Raw genomic sequence first — 17,786 nt, forward strand, 5'->3', positions numbered from 1 at the left:
CCTGTTATATGTGTGGGTTAATCATATTTTCTCTCAAAGACTTTGGGTGGATACAAATAAATGAATATCCTGAATTGCATTTTGTAGCACTAAGACTTTGACTTGATTAGAATTATTGATAAGACAAGCTCTAACTCAGCTGTGCCCAGAAATTCCTTCTCACCTGTCACTCTCATCTTACTTATCAGGAAAGTACTCATCCTGGACTTCCCTGGTGGTCCAATGGTTAAGAATCCACCTGCCAACGCAGGGGACACAGATCTGATCCCTGGTCCAGAAAGATCCCACATGCCACAGGGCAACTAAGCCTGTGTGCCACAACTACTGAGCCCACACGCCATAACTACCAAAGCCTGCATGACCGAGAGCCTATGCTCTGCAACAAGAGAAGACACTGCAATAAGAAGCCTGAACACCGCAACTAGAGAGTAACTCCTGCTCACCGCAGCTAGAGAAAGCCCTTGAGCAGCGACAAAGACCCAGCGCAGTCAAAAATAAATAATGATGAATAAACGAATGAATAAAATAAACGAATGAATAAAGTACCCATCCTTTCACTCATTTCATATGTCTTCCACTTCATGAAGCTTTCCTTGACTGCCAGACCTAGATGTCAGTTCTCTCTCCTTTAACATCTCATGGCACTTTGATGATAATTCTCTTACGATACTTATACACTGCTTTCTGTAGTACAGTTATTTGTTTGTTTGTTTGTTTTTGCTATTTAACTCCTGCACCATTAGGCTCTAAGCTCTCTGAGGACACTGTCTGTATTCAATGCATCCCTGTAGCATCTGGCAGGTGCCTTGTGCACCGTTGGTTTGAAATGAACACTTGAGGAAGTAGATGGATTATGAAAAGGAAATCCCAACTTTACAAAGGAAGTAAGTTAGGATGTGAATATTCTTTTTTTTCAACAAAGCTTCATGTTTTTGCTAAATAATTAGTTCTTGTAAGGCATTTAACGGGTTTCCCATAGTGGCACTAGTGGTAAAGAACTCCCTTGCCAATGAAGGGGACATAAAAAATGTGGGTTCAATCCTTGGGTTGGGAAGATCCCCTGGAGGAGGGCATGGCAACCCAATCCAGTATTGTTGCCTGGAGAATCCCATGGACAGAGGAGCCTGGTGGGCTATAGTCCCATAGTGTCGCAAAAGAGCTGGACATGACAGATGCGACTTAGCATGCATGCACATACAATGCATTTAATATATAATTTACAAAATTTCAAATGAACTAGAAACACTTCAGTTTCAAATTTTTAACTGACCTAGAAACAATTTCTTTGTACAAAGTACATGTATGAAACCACTAACTTTGGATTATTTGCTAGCGCTCATGTTTTCGTTAATAGAAATTGTTGAAACTAAAGAGCTTTGTTTAGACTTTTCTCGTTCTCTTGGTTATTTGTGCTCCTCTTGGAAACTCTAGCTCAGCTTTTAAGGCCAAACATAATTCTCCAGAGTAGGAGAAGGTGTAAGCAATAGACCTCATTTTAGGATGATTCAGTCCGGGCGAGAGAGCACAACCTCTGGAGTCGGGTATTCCTCAGGTTCAGTCTCGTCTCCACTCACTACCACAGAGTTCAAGGAAAATTTTACTTCTCTGAACTGTGTCCTTACAAATTAATGGCAATAACAACACATCTAGCTCACAAGTGAGTGGTGAGAAGAAAATATATGTTAAGTGCCTAATCACAATGCTCAATAAATGATATATTCCTTAACTCCCGAGCCATGATTGTGTCTGCTTCTTTCATGGGTGTAAGCGGTAGTGAAGAAGGAAATGGCAGCCCACTCCAGCCTTCTTGCCTGGGAAACCCCATGAACAGAGGAGCCTGGTAGGGCTGCAGTTCATGGGGTCATGTGACTGAGCACACACGCATGAGGAGGGTGGAGGAAGATGTGTTGGTAATAATGCGCTGGCAGTACACAGGTAGAAATGAAAAAAAAATTGGAAAAATGTTCTGAAAAGGTGCCTTGGTGAGAAAATTAGATCAATATCAGCCCTAGTCTTTGGAGATGTAGATCTTCACAGTGTGCTTTTATATTTGGCTTAAAGCATTTCTGAAAGAACAGGTTGTTATGCCACAATGGGATTACACAAAGACATTACAAAACAAAATATATGTTTTAAGAATTTCCTAAGATGTCTGTGTTATTGGTCCTGTATATAACTTTCTGTTCTTCGGAAAGAGAGGAGTCACATAGCAAAGGGGGTCCTCAAAGGATCACCTTACAGGATCTATACTGAGGAGTCCCTACAACTTTAGTTATGACATAGTAGAAAATGTCTCTGCAAATGACTTGAGCATTTTATTTCTTGGATCTGTGATCACTTATTATTTTAACCTTTCAAACCCAGTAATTTTAAAGCATTCGACTCAGCTACGGTACTTTTATTGGCCTGGAAACGTTTTATTGCAGCTTGGCTGACATTTTCCCTTACTAATGTCATTAGCACTACTTAAAAATGAATTATGTAGGGGTGTACAGTACTACCTTTGTTTTGAGAAAATATTACGATTTTTATGAGCACATGAGGTGGGTCTCGTGGGAGTAAACATTAGCAACATATATCTTTCTGATTCTCCAGGCATGCTTACATTTCTAATAAGCACAAGTAGTTTGGCTTGGAAAAAGGCCTGGAGTTAGATTTATTTTTTCAAGATCATGTTGATTCTCATAACATCCCTTAAAGAAAAGTCCAGCTTCAGAGTCACTAAGGCTTAATTAAAATCTCTAGCACACAGTGTGTTAATATCCCTTACCTATTTTGGAGTTTTAGCTCCTGGTAATTATATGCTAACACGGGTGTTCAATAGGTCGTTGAAATCAAATAAATGCAGGCATCTTTAAAGTCAGATATTATGTTCGTCTACAACATTTTCATATTTAAAAAGTACAAAATAAAGGAAAAGGGATGTTGTTTAACCTTGGAGAACCCTGAAGGGATGGACAAAAACAAGCATTTTCGCAGGAAAATAAACATTATCTGTGGAAAGAAATCCTAATTAAAGAAAATGGAAAAGCAAAGAAAGAACAAAATTCCTTAATATACAAATGCTTTGCTGAGTCTTTAATAGGTAAAGACTCAGGGTCCCAAACTGTGTTTTCCTGTTTCTGTGAAAGTGCCTGTAGAACTTTCAGTTTCTGGGCGGGATTCTCAAAGTGAGGTCCTGAGGGCAGGTCCATCTTCATCTGGGAACTTGTTAAAAATACAGTCTTGGGACTGCTCAGGGCTCAGAACTGGGGTTTTTGAGGGCAGGGCTGGTGATCTGTGTTTTCACAAGCCCTTCAGACTCTCTTGGGCTTCCCTGGTGGCTCAGCTGGTAAAGAATCTGCCTGCAATGCGGGAGACCTGGGTTTGATCTCAGGGTTGGGAAGATCCTCTAGAAGACGAGATGGCAAACCCACTCCAATATTCTTGCCTGGAGAATCCCATAGACAGAGGAGCCTGGTGGGCTATGGTCCATAGCACTGCAAAGAGTAGAACACGGCAGAAGCAACACAGTACACACCACGCACTATATAAAAATGTTATAACATTTCTGGCTCAACTGAGGAAAATTTGATACTCATTCACTATATTTACAAGAGTATTCCTTTCAACATTTTTCTGTTTTATTTTCTGCTTTATTAGATTTTTAAAATATTAATAGCAAAAGTCATAATGCTTGTTAAAGAAGTCAGGCACTACAGAGATGTATATATGAATATAAATGTGCCATATCTCTGTTTCAAATAGCCTTTTTTCTTAATTTAAGTACAATATATGTCTATTCTAAAACATTTAGAAAAGGTAGCCAAGCAAAAGAACTGAATCACGCACAGTCTCCCATTCTGAGATAACCCCTAACCCCTGTTAATATTTTGGTGTAGCTCTTTCAATTTTCCCAATACTTGTATTTATTAAAAATGGTACCTACTTTTTTGCAATGGATCTTTTTTGCTCACTACTGTCTTCTGGGCATTCCTCTGCATCATTAAAATGGAAAATCTTACATTTCCTAAAGCATGAAATCATGTATTTCCTAAAGCATGATATGTAATATGTGCCATAGTTGATGCATAAAGTTTTTTTTTTAGTGTTACATAAACACAGTTTAAACATTTTTTAATGGTTACACTTTTTGTTTGCGAGTAACTGAAAAATACAACTCGTACATTGAGCCTGTAATTTTGCAGATACTGTTGCCTTTAGTAAGGCTAAAGAAGGTAGCACTCTGATCATCGACTCTTATGAAGACTATGTGGATTACACTGAGATCCTTAGTTGTGCCCATGAACGTTTCAAGCAACTTCTTGGACTCGATGACAGTGAGGTGTTCATCCTATCAGGCCCAGTGTTCCCTTTCAATGACAAAGTTTTAACTCGCCTTGTCCAATCCCAAAATGAAAATCAGAGATAGCCTATCTATGTAATTTAATAAAAATCAGTATAATGCTCTATCCTAGATAAAAAGGAGAAACAAGAGAGAATAATTTGTATAAAAGAATATATATTTTAGTGAATTAGGTGGCTGGTCTTGACTACTATGGTGGACCTAATGGGAGATTCAATGAGAAAGTGAGGTTGGGAGTACAGACACAAAGAGGCGAGTTTCAAGGTAACTCAAATACTGTGAGTGGCATGGCCATTGGAGATGCTGATTTTCCAAAATTGTGAACAACTTTCGGTAAAGTTCTGAACAAGATAAAGAATGGTCTTCCCTGATGTACAAAGTAGCTGCATTTCTGGAAAAATCAGCATATATTATATGAAAGCTGGGCAAAAAATTTTGCATTTACATGTTAAATGGATTTAGGTCTGGTTTAGGTAATTATGGGGCTTCCCTGGTGGTTCAGCTGGTAAAGAAGCCACCTGCAATGCGGGAGAACTGGGTTCGATCCCTGGGTTGGGAAGATCCCCTGAAGAAGGGAGTGGCTGCCCACTCCAGCATTCTGGCTTGGAGAATTCCATGGACTGTATGGCCCACAGGGTCGCAAAGAGTCAGACATGACTGAGTGACTTTCACTTTCACTTTCTGGGTAATTATGGGCTTCCCTAGTGGTTCATAGTAAGGAATCTGCCTGCCAATGTAGGAAGCCTGGGTTCAATCCCTGGGTTGAGATGATCCCCTGAAGAAGGAAATGGCAACCCACTCCAGTATTCTTGCCTGGAGAATTCCATGGACAGAGAAGCCTGGTGGGATACAGTCCATGGGGTTGCCAAGAGTCAGATACAACTGAGTGACTAACACTTTCACTTTCTTTTTCAATCATTTCTCTAAGTTTTTATGAAGACATTTAGGGGGTTAACAAAGAGGTATTTATGTTCCTTGGGAATAATTTCTTCATTTCTCAAAGGACTGCTTAATGGAATTGCCCTCAAGTGTGTTCGGTAACCAAAGAACAATTCCTCCCATCCCTGCGGAAGCCCTGTGGTGGGGGAAAAGTTTGGTTGGAAGATCTGGTTTGTAGTTAATGTTACCCTTTTCACATAATTAGCTTTGTGATCTTGTGCAAGTCACAACCTCTGTAAGCTATAATTTTCTCACCCATAAAAATGTACTAAAAATACACTACCTCACCGAGCTGTGAAGATGAAATGAAATGATGTATGTGAAGATGGCTTGTAAATGCTAAAGCATGATATAAAACATCAGTCGTTGGTATTATAAGAGTGCAATATCTAGTCCCACCTTGAGAGATTTCAAAAGCACAATTCCCTAGCTTCACAGATACAAGTCGTTTTGTGCAATGAATGCAGGTAATTTTTGAATACCATATGGGGACAGTATCTAGAGAAAGTGAAGAGTATGAAAGGAAAGAAATGAATTCCAGTGAGAGTCTCTCTGTTTACAGCTCATTCCTTCCTGTGCCCTCCTCAGCAAACACTAGGGCCTGATTTGGCACTGCAGCAGTACTAATCCTGGGCTTTTGAGCTTTTCTCCTTATCATCAGATCTCACGGACAACATCAGGTTACCCAGAAGTCACATTACTGGTTAATCTAGGATTGGTCTGCTAGCTCAGGATTTCTGAGTTCAGGCTAGGACGAGAATTTGCTATTTCTGGCAGCCTATACACTGTTGGAAAAACGAATGATTTTCACTGAGACTCTGTTCTCTTTCCATATTTCAAATGATTCAAATGGTCTCTTTCTGTGAGTGGATTCAGGTGAGAATTACCCCCATGAGGTGCTTATCAGAAAATGGCGATGCTGACAAGACCCAGACAGTATAGCCTAGAGTGAAAACGGCATGTTCAGAAGGGTAGGGGACAACGCGGAAGGCACCTGGCTTGGAGACGTATCTCTGACACTTAACCACCCTGGGCCTCGATTTCCCAGCTTCAAAGTCAGGCAGTTAGACCAAAACTGAGTCATGAGGTCTCCTACGTCTCTGCCCACATTTAAGATTCTATCATTCTGTGGGTCAGTTTAGAGATGAGGGGGTGTACCTTCCCAACCTCCTGCCATGGGCAGGAGAGGAAGTACTCCACTGGAGGGTCCCAGGTGGGCCTTTGGGAGGAGTAAGGATTCCTTTCTGTGACATCACAATGTCCAGCCCAGGCTCAACCCTGGCTACTGAGGAGAAATTATCTGCTGTATTAAAGGTGGGATGCTACCTGATGGAGCTAGAAGGAATCAGCCAGCCATGACTCTGGTTCAGGTACGTGACATTTGCTAAACTCAGAACAAATTTACTATGTCTAAAGGAACAAGGGGCTTCCCTGATGGCTCAGACAATAAAGAATATGCCTGCAGTGCAGTAGACCTGGGTTCAACCCCTGGGTCAGGAAGATCCCCTGGAGAAGGGAATGGCTATCCAGAGGACAGGACTACGAGATAGGCGTGTCTCCAGACTTAGGAGTAACAGGGTAAGCACAGAGATGATGCACCAGTTACTTTTGGGCAATGTAAAGGATCCAAATGAGCAGATCAAATGCCACAGGAGCTCCCAGCAGAAACACAGCTGTGGCATCTTCTCCAAACAGCCAGATTGACTACTATGAAGACACACCACAAGGACATTTTCAAGACTGTTGGTGCCTAGTCCTCTCCCCATCCATTGAGGGGTGTAAAAGAGGCAAGAGAACCTCAAGAGGTCAGTGTAAAACTGCTTTCTAAAACAGTCTTCAGTTAGTGCCTGGTGATGTCTATTCTTTTATCCAGGTATTCTTTTAATAGCTTCTCCCCAGAATGATGTGAGTGAGTGGTAACTTGCTTCAGTCATGTCCGACTCTGTGTGACCCTATGGACTGTAGCCTTCCAGGCTCCTGTCTTTGGGATTCTCCAGGCAAGAATACTGAAGTCAGTTACCATGCCCTCCTCCAGGGGATTTTCCCAATCCAGGGATCGAACCCGAGTCTCTTATGTCTCCTGCATTGGCAGGCAGGTTTTTTTACCATTAGTGCCACCTGGGAAGCCCCAAATGAGTAAGATACTCTTTGTGACCCACGGACTATAGCCTACCAGGCTCCTCTGTCCATGGAATTCTATGGGGGAAGAATAAACTAAATGAAAAACAAGTTAACTGAAAGAAGTATTTTAATAGAAGGTTGTATAAAAAATGCAAACAAAATAAAAGGGAGGGAAAAGATATTATGGATTAGCAATCAATATTGATTTTCAAGTCTGCTTTTGAAGTTTCAAGGCTTAAAAGGCAAAAGGTCACCCCTAGAAACAGTGAAAGAGAAGGGCCTTCTGGTTGAGAAGAAAGTAAAACAGCTCAGTTGAGACTGTCTACTGCTCCTCCCCCTAAAGAACTCCCACTAGTGAAATCATCGCTGGGGAGGCAGACAGTTCTGTTTTCTTTACCTTGCCTTGGGGTTTTGGCTTCTAACTTATTTGTTTCTTCCTGGAGTCTCGAGGCCCTGGGAGCCTCTGAGTGACGGCAAATAGCTGCTCTGTTTACCAGGAGGGCGGAGGGTGGGGTGGGTGCCAGGCTCTGACTCATCTACATTGGCTGCCCTCGGCACACCACGACCCCAGAGCCAAGTGCAGCACTGTTCAGGCAGGCACGCTGAGATCCGCCTGCGAGATCCAAGTTTATTGCCATGTTCCTTTCCCAAGTGGAAGCAGCAGTCCAATGTTCTGACAGGTAGATTAGTTGCCCGCCAGGGACCCCAAGAGGAACAGACAAGGCGGGGAGACCCAGTCTCTATCCACAGCACACAATTTTAACACTCTGGCCTCCAACACCCTGGGAATAAATATGTCCCAGCTGCAAAGCCAATATTCACTCGCTCTATAAAAGTAGTAATAATCTGAAGCATGTAAATAAATCCAGAGGCTCAGATAAAAACAAAATGTGTTTGCACATTGACTCTAGCACATATTCAACTTCCATCTAGAGAAGCCACTATGATTTTCACAATTAGATTATGACCCAACCTCAAGTCCTTGGAAAGTAAAAGCTCACTGGTCCAGTGTTTAGACTTTATTCATTTTATAGTCATTGAAAACTACATTTGTGCTGTGCAGTTGTTAGTTGTGTCCCACTCTTTGTGACCCTAGGAACCACAGCCCACCAGGCTTTTGTCCATGGGATTCTTTAGGCTAGAATACTAGACTGGGCTTCCATGCCCTCCTCCAGGGCATCTTCCCAACCCAGGTTTCAAACCTGCAAGTCTTACATCTCTTGAATTGGCAGTTCTTTACCACTGGTGGCATCTGGAAAGCCCTGAAAACTATGTTTAAGTTTAACCTAAAATAACATCCACAAAACACAGAATATTCTAACTTGTCTACATTTACATTTATTGACTATAATGTTCTCTGACCCTTGTGTTAGTCACACACCACAGACTTTTAGAGTTGGGGGGCAGGTAACTAGAAGATCATCCATTCCAATGTCCTAATTTCCAGTAAAGGAAACCAGCACAGAGAGGTTAAATATCTTGACTTAGGCCATTGAGCTAGTTAGTGCTATCTTGAGCCTAAGGCTTAAATCCTCTCACTCTCAGCCTGGCGGCCTCTTCAGTACTCCCTGCCCCAATTCATCCTGAAGGAATTTACTGGCTCATACTTGAACTATTTTAATTTCTAAGTCAGGATATTCTAAGATAAGGAAATCTCCTTTTATCACCTTAGTGTGGTTATTGGTAAACTCAGGTACTCTAGGTAGGTGACACTATTCACCAAAGCTCTCCCAACCTTCAGCTCCAAACAAAACAAGCTTTGACCAAGCTCAAGAGAAAGCACCTAAGACCTCATTCAAAAGGCTGAGAATACAATGAAAATGAATCCAGGGAAATGGATTGCCTACTCTGCCTTCTGACCTGATTCAGTTCAGTTTAGTTCATTTCAGTCACTCAGTCATGTCTAGTACTTTGCGACCCCATGGACTGCAGCACACCAGGCTTCTCAGTCCATCATCAACTCCTGGAGCCTGCTCAAACTCATGTCCATCAAGATGGTGATGCCATCCAACCATCTCATCCTCTGTTGTCCCCTTCTCCTCCTGTCTTCAATCTTTCCCAGCATCAGACCTGATTAGAAGTAGTCCATTTAAAAAAAAAAAAAGGCATTTATACAGTTAATGACCTTTTTGCTTTATAATAAATATACAAACTTTCTGTGGCCTTTTCCAGTTTAGGTAGATCACTTTTCTTATGTGTAGTAGTAATAGTTGCTCAGTCATGTCTGCCAGGCTCCTCTGTTCATGGAATCCTCCTGGCAAGAATACCAGAGTGGGTTGCCATTTGCTATTCCCTTCTCTAGGGGATCTTCCGGATCCAGGGATTGAACCTGTGTCTCCTGTGTTGGCAGGCAGATTCTTTACTGTCTGAGCCACCAGGGAAGCCTTTGCTTATGTGTATGCACGTGTATCCTCTGTGGTATGTATGTGTGTACTCTGCAAATGCATGTGTGAGTAAACTTAATCTGGCAGGCATGGAGGTTTACACCATCCGTGGTAACAGACCTATCTTTATTACCTAGTTTGTCTCCTATATGAGCCTTTCCTGACTTAAACCATGAATTGACATTTTGTTTAGAGTCATTGATAATTTAGGAGCAATTTAAGGCATGTCCAGAGTTCGTTTTATGTAGAATTATCTATGTTTTGCTGCTCTAATTAATCTGTAAGTTTGAGTCCAGGCACTCCCTGATACAGATACTCAGAGTTTCCTCCAACTGAATTCATTGCAAGTTTATTAACATCAGCCTAAAGTCCCAAAATCTGAAAGAAAATGAAATGAAGAGTTGTTGAATATAAGCACAGACCTCATTTGTATAGCCACCGGCTCCAAAGACCCGATTAATATTTTCTAGGTCACTAGCTTGTTTTTTAACTCACTGAAATGCATTTATCCTATAAGGATCTTCCATAGGTTTCTGGTTTTCCAGATTAACTGTCTTTAATAAAAGAGAATTATGAAATGATTACCAACAGGAAAGACGATTCCATCATGGCATAGGGTTTAAACAAAGCTGTAGTAGTATCTTTCAGCTTCCATATTCATTTCAAAAGTTGTGCAATAGATTGAGTAATTTTATACATCTTATCGCATCAAACGGCAGGAGAAAGCTTGACTATGAAAAATGGAGGGATAAGAGGAGCTTTCGTTTCAGATTCTCCATTGTGGGTTCTGAACTTTCAAATATCTCCAGCAAGCTGAAACACAGGTATGGTGACTGTACTTTTGAAAAGCTTTCCACCTGAGAAATGCATCCTGACAAGTGTTATTAACAGCCGTGGGAGAGAAAAAAGAGAAAGGAAATCTACCTCACCAGAGATCCTGACATTTGACTCTCTCCCTCTCTCTCCCCCTCCTCCTCTCCTCCCTCCCTCAATGCCGCCACCTGGGGAGCCTTGGCCAACGGCCACACCTGGATGGCTGACACATGCCAGACACTCCCCTTCAACTTAGCCCAGCCCCCATACCCACTCTCCCAAGAATTGTGCAACGAGCCCTTTGTAACCCAAGGTCTGTGAAGTCTGGAAAGGAATGTGACCCGGAGCCAACAGGCGCTGCTGCCACCAGGGCCAAGAAGGAACTCTCCTGCTGTTTACCTCGCCCTTGGGGGAATCACAGAAAGAGCAAGATGTGCTCTACAAGGAAGGAGAACGGAGCCCTTGGCAGGAGTGAGAAGCAGACACCCCAGGGCCCGCTGCCCTCATCTCTGCCAGTGTCCAGAGGCGTGCTTTGGGCTGCTCTTAGGAGAAGACTCTGAATCAGTTTTGAGTCATTCCACTTCGTCTGGTTGTGCCTCTACTGAACGTTGTGAGTGGTAGGGCCCATTCCTCCAGTTCCCCAGTGTAGGATGAAGGGTGATCGTAATGGATGTGTGTGTGTGTGTGTGTGTGTGTGTGTGTGTGTTACTTAGTCATACTCAGCTCTTTGAGAACCCATGGACTGTAGCCCACCAGGTTTCTCTGTCCATGGGATTTCCCAGGCAAGAATACTGGAATGTGTAGCCATTTCCTCCTCCAAGGGATCTTCCTAGTGCATGGATCAAACCGACATCTCCTATGTCTCCTGCATTGCAGGAGGATTCTTAACCCGCTGAGCCATTGGGGAAGCCCCACAATGTAGTATAGTTAACTATTATATTATTTTACCAATACTACTTATAAACAAAAGGTGGTCCAAGAAAAACAGACTTGTTAGCCAGTTGAGAAGACCACTCACTTGACAACTAGAATGCCAGTATTCTTCTGCTCCTTTCAAGCATGTTTAGAATGCAAAGCCATTTCTATCAGCAGAGGTGAAAGCTTTCCTTTCATGTTAGAATCAGTTCTTTGTACGCTAGGAACTGACATTATCTTACTCCTCTCACCAGCATAAAACTTCTTGTATCCTGTCCTTCCAAGGTGGTTATTATCCTTTCTTCTTTCTACCCCAAATGAATTCAGTGTCAGTTTCAATCAAATCTGTAGTTTTTGACAATGGACGATGTACCAGTATACCAGGCACAGTGGCAATAACAAAATACAATGTTTGCCATAAATTGGGTTCTTTTAACAATTAAGGATTTAGGTGAGGAGATGAGATATACACCTGTGAAGAGTTCAAAAACAAAGAAAGAACTGCATAACCATGTAAGAAATGCTCTTGTGGACTTCAGAGTGCCCAGGACTTCAGAGAGCCCAGGGCAGAGGCAAAGTTGTCTCCAGGGTTTAGGTTGCTCATCACAGCACAGTTAGGACTTGAGAGAACTTTTGAAGAGAAATAGAACCGTGACTGATGCAAGCTTGGGGAGGAAGACAATTTTCTGGCACAAATTTTGGCCCCGGCCCAATGGGTCTTGTCCCGCTCAGCCCTCATCTCCACCCTCTCCCCGTGCTTTCACAACGCCTTCTTTGCATGTGATACGAACAGTTCACAAGGTTGCTTTGGGACAAGGAAACTGGAGTCCCGGAAACATGACACTCCAGAAAGGATGAAACCCACCCTCACAGGTGCTGTCTGTGAAAGGGCCCACCTGCCGTAACCTGAGTTGTGTTGCACTTTAATTATGGACCTAGGCTTCCTGACTTTACGCCCCAAGTCAACATGTTCTAAATCTGATTCATTATCTTCCCCCAAATCTGATCTCCTTTTGTGACTCCCATCTCGGCCCATGACCTCAGCACATTTCCAGCTATTCTGGCTAGAACTGTGGGCCACCAGGCCCAGGAGGTTAAGGCTCCACATCTCTTTGGAATCCATCACTTCCTGCCGGTTCTGCTGGCAGCTGCCCTGGACCAGGCTGTTTCCCATCATGTTTCCCGGGGTAAGTCATCTCCCCAGCTTCATTCCTCTGCACTCTGCTGGTCACACCTTTCTAAAATAAACACTAGAGTTTGTCACTTGCCAGTTTTAAAACAGTTTACGTTTCCCACTGTTTAAAAAAAATGAGGACTGAACTCATCTTGGGCTTCCCAGGTGGTGCAAGTGGTTAAGGTCCCGTTGACCAATGCAGGAGACGTAAAGGACCCGTGTTCGATCCCTGGTTTGGGAAGATCCCCTAGAGGAGGGCATGGCAACCCACTCCAGTATTCTTGCCTGGAGAATCCCTGGTGGGCTACAGTCCATGCGGTCACAGAGTTGGACATGCCTGTGCAACTGAGCACATAGCATGTCAAAAACTCAGAGGAGACAACCTGTCTCCTCTGACCAGCTCACAGGAGGTAGTGGAAGTCGAGTCTGAGTCGAGGGGAAGGAGCCGAGAGGAGATGGCTCTGGAGAAAGATGCAGAGGCTAGCCCTGCTAAGGAGCTGGGACTTTAGCTTGACATCAGCGGGTCACTCTAAAGGGTTATAAGCAGGGGAGGGATAGGATACTACCTGCATTTTAAAAGAATATAGTGTCCAGAGAAAAGATGGGAATGAAGAGAGCCTGGAGAAAGGAGTCTCAATTAGAATGCTGGCAGGGTAAACTAAGGAGGTGATGAACTGGGTCTAGATTAGTGATAGTGGGAAGAGAGGAAGACTGGGCTTCCGGGAGCTTTAGAAAGGAGGACTAATGAGGTCTGGTTGATTGACCAGGCCTGGATTACTTGGAGGAGAAGTGAAGAAAGACAGCCAGAAAAGGCCCAGCAGACACTGTCCTAGGTGCAGTACCACTTCCTGATAATGCCTCACACCAGGGAGACTTCACATTATCCTGAAAGAAACAGGAGGCAACAAGGATTTCCTGGCCTGGGTAACCCTACCTTTTTTTTTTTTTTAAACTTATTTTTAATTGGAGGATAATTTCTTTACAATACTGTGGTGGACTCTGACATGCATCAACATGAATCAGCTCTAGGTATACATATGTCCCCTCCCTCTAGAACCTCCCTCCCACCTCCCACCCCATCCCACCTACGTTCTTGAAAGAGAAAACTGGAAGTGGTGTGGAGCATGGCCAGAAAGGAGAAGACTGGTCACAGACAGACTAGACAGCAGAGCTACTGAGGTGGGGTGTTAAATGCTGACAGCGCACAGCTGCTCAAGGCAGGGGGCCCTTCTTGGTGCTGGCAATTCTTCCTCAAACATAGTTTAATGAAAAAAAAAAGTGTTTTAATTGAAAAGTTATATGTGCATGTTGTAAAAAAAAAAAAAAAAAGAAAATTAAACAGTGCTACGCTATGAAAAACAATTCTCCCTCCCACCCCAGGCCCCAGTCCTTTTCCTCCATGGAGATTTTGCAAGTTTTACATACTCTCCAGAAAGGTTTTGTACATATACAAATGTGTCTGAGTATGTATTATGTGCATGCTCTCCGTGTACATATGTGTATATACAGATGCACAGATCTACTTTTAAAAATGAGATTAGTATACAGAAGCCTTGTGTGTGTTAATTGCTCAGTCGTATCCGACTCTTTGAGACCCTGTGGACTGTAGCCCGCCAGGCTCCCCTGTCCAGGCAAGATTTCTGATTCTCCAGGCAAGATTTTGGAGTGGGTTGCCATTCTCTTCTCCAGGGGATCTTTCTGACCCAAGGATTGAACCCTGTACTGCAGGTCTCCGGTACTGTAGACAGATTCTTTAGCATCTGAGCCACCAGAGAAGCCGAAACATAGGCCTTCCTTTTTTTAAAAAATGGGAAACTGTATTTCGTTATACCATTTTTATGTCAGCTTCATTCTCTTCAGTGTCTACTATGGCAATGCTCCTATGGTGATCTCACAAACCCCCTGCTGATTAACATCAAAGTCAAACTTGGTTTTGAGGTGTCCTTTTCCTTGCACCCCATCCTCAGCTCCTCCTGTGCTGGCTGCTTTAAACTCTTCCTGGCTCCACCCTGGGGCACTCTCTCCCTTCACGCAGCTTTTTTCCAATCTAAAGTAAGAGAACTCCCTCTGCAGCCACACAAATTTAGCACAAGCTAAATTTTCTTTCATCATGGAGTCAACTGGCCAACCTGGCTTATCAGATCATATTTCTTGGGCAAAAAGATCAGTCTTTAATCTATGAAGTGTGCTTCAAATTGTACCTATACAGGTGCAGCAAGGCGGGTTATCAACTCTAAAACGTCAGAGCCTCACTGCCAATCAGAGTTAAGCTCAGAGTAGTGGAGATTTTTCTTCTCAGAGATGACGCTTTGAATAAGGCTGGCCAAGGACTCTCCAGACACTTAGCTTTTAGAGGACACTGTAGTTGATACAGGCTCCCATCTCTTTCATTCATTTGCTAGAGTCCCCAGGGCTCATAGGTATTCAGTGTATCTTGGTGAATAGACATCTATGCCTGTAAGTATTATTCCTGATGGTCTTGTCTTCCTGTTATTTTGATTTTCAAAGACTTGGTGGGCATTTTATCATCTTTTGCCCTTCACAGTGTAAACAGTAATCAGACCCTTTTTCCTCCCCAACTTGGATTTCAGTGTATAAGTGCTAAGTCACTTCAATCATGTTCGACTCTTTGCAACCCCATGGACTGTAGCCCACCAGGCTCCACTGTCCATGGGATTCTCCAGGCAAAATGCTGGAGTGGGTGATTATACCCTCCTCCAAGGGATCTTCTCAACCCAGGGATCGAATCCTTGTCTCCTGCATTGGCAGGCGGATTCTTTACCACTAGTGCCATGTGGGAAGGCCTTCATCCTGTTCTACCCATTCCCAAAATCTGCCCATAAAGCCAGGATAAAATGCACATGAATAAAAAATTCTACAGGTGTGCCACCTGCTGATTCACCCATGGGACAGGCCTGGGCTTTCCCTTTGTTGGGTCTGCTCCTCGGCCTACAAGTTGCTGCTCCTTACTTCCTACCTCCACCAGCACTGTCAGGAAACACTGTACTAGGAGCCCCTAAACCAACCTTGTATAAAGGGGACTCCTCTGTCCCCTCTCTGGGCTGCTTCCTGCGAGTCCCCTTCTTTGGGAGAACATAGGCAGTCCTAACAGTGCGGCTGAGTTGGGTAGGTCACAGCAAGCCTCGGTTCCTAGAGAGGAGGAATCAGAGGTTCCTCTTATGTCTTACCCAAGTTTACAGTCACGGGCTGAGTCATCTGTCCCCCAGGCCAGTGTTCCCCAGAGATATCAGTTGTGAGGGGGTGGGGGCAGGGCTGCAGGGCCAGGTGAAGAACAGTTTATCTCCAAGGCAGCAGCTGAGGGGCAGAAAGACATGCAGGCTACGCCAGATGACAAGGGAGGTCAGCATCCCTCTTGCGTGTCTGCTTCCACGTACACTGATGTTTGATAACTGGACCGTAAAGAAGGCTGCTCACCAAAGAATTCATGCTTTCAAACTGTGGTGTTGGAGAGGACTCCTGAGAGTCCCTTGGACAGAAAGGACATCAAACCAGTCAATCCTAAAGGAAATCAACCCTGAATATTCATTGGAAGGACTGATGCTGAAGCTCCAATACTTTGGCCACCTGATTCGAAGAGCAGACTCATTGGAAAAGACCCTGATGCTGGGAAAGATTGAGGGCAGGAAGAGAAGTGGGAGACAGAAGATGAGATGGTTGGATGGCACCTTCGACTCGACAGACATGAGTTTTAGCAAGCTCTGGGATTTTGTGATGGACGGGGAAGCCGGGCGTGCTGCAGTTCATGGGGTCGCAAAGAATTGGACATGACTGAGTGACTGAAGAACAACAAAGAACAACAGCACAAAGTAAGTGCTGCTAGAGATGCTGGAATGGGGTGGACCTTTCTTATGAACAGAAACAGAGTCCCTTTAGTCTTCATGTTTCACTGGAAGGGCCTGGAAAGGGCTGAGATTCCCATCTGTCTGGAATTGAAGTGAATGACTCACTATGGACCCCATTCCCAACGGAACTGGCTTTGGCTTATATCATGTATTCACAGAAACTCAGCTTCACTGTTAGTTTGCAGGGATCCACCCAGAGGATTCTCCATGGCAGGCCAACAGGCACGCATTTGGGCTGCATGGAATGACATTTCTAGATTAGATCCCTGGTCTGGCTCCCTTTGTTTTGTTGTTGGTTTGTTGTTTCCAGAGCCTGCAAACCTGATGACAAGAGCTGAGGGCAGCTGTGCTTATGTCAGGCAAGGCTCTGAGGACATTGTCAGATATTTACACAGAGAAACAGTCCTTGGTGGGAACAACTTGAAAAAAAAAACATAAAATAACATTGCTTATTGTTTTCAAGATCATTCTACTTTAAAATTTTTTAAACATAAAAGGGGGGCTTCCTCAGTGACTCAGATGGTAAAGAATCTGCCTGCAATGCAGGAGATGCAGGTTTGATCCCAGGGTGGGGAAGATCTCCTGGAGAAGGGAAGGCAACCCACTCCAGTATTCTTGCCTGGAGAATTCCACAGACAGAGGAGCCTGATGGGCTACACTCCATGGGGTCACAAAGAGTCGGATACAACTGAAATGACTTAGCACGCACTCTCGCATGCACAAGCAACTAACACACATACACAAACATAAAGGATAAATGAACTTCAGGTGTTTTGAGAGCAATAGAGCCATTGTTGTGAAGGCAGCACACCCTAGAGGTGGATAGAGAATCTGGAAGGTACACAGAGACATGGTTGCTCGTCCTGCCTGCCAAGGACTCACTCATGCCCTTGGACAAATATCCACTTCACTGCTTGACTAGGGGATCTTGGAACCTGTGCACCAACCGGGGCTTTGCTAGTAACTGTCCAGTGTTAACATGAAGCTCCTCTGAGCCTCAGAGGAGTCTCTTGGTTTATGAAATGGGAATAAGAACTCTTTCCCTGCCTGCCTGCCCCAGCTTCTGTGGCAGTCAAATGAAGCTATGTGAAAATACCTTATTAACCGTCGAGTACTCCGTGTTTCTTTCCCAAGTAGGGCATAATGTCTTTCGATGGAATTGAAAAAGGAGTTTGGGATGAGAGTGATGGAGAATGGTGAAAGGATTAGGGTTCCCCTAGGACACACAGGCA

General features: G+C 43.8%; 1 protein-coding gene across 3 annotated transcripts in view; it reads left to right on the top strand.

Annotated features, from left to right (window-relative positions):
• The first annotated feature begins 6,442 nt into the window (after positions 1-6,442).
• DNAJC5B (DnaJ heat shock protein family (Hsp40) member C5 beta) overlaps positions 6,443-17,786 on the top strand; it is a 94,128-nt gene continuing 82,784 nt past the window's right edge. For all 3 annotated transcript variants that reach the window (XM_043880080.1, XM_043880079.1, XM_043880078.1), the window contains exon 1: positions 6,443-6,654. Coding sequence is in view for 1 of the 3 variants with exons in the window: in XM_043880078.1 (XP_043736013.1) it covers positions 6,604-6,654 (51 nt within the window). In the remaining 2 variants the exon portion in view is untranslated. The remainder of the gene's footprint in view (positions 6,655-17,786) is intronic.

This window comes from Cervus elaphus, chromosome 21 (assembly GCF_910594005.1).
Source record: "Cervus elaphus chromosome 21, mCerEla1.1, whole genome shotgun sequence".
NCBI lineage: Eukaryota > Metazoa > Chordata > Mammalia > Artiodactyla > Cervidae > Cervus > Cervus elaphus.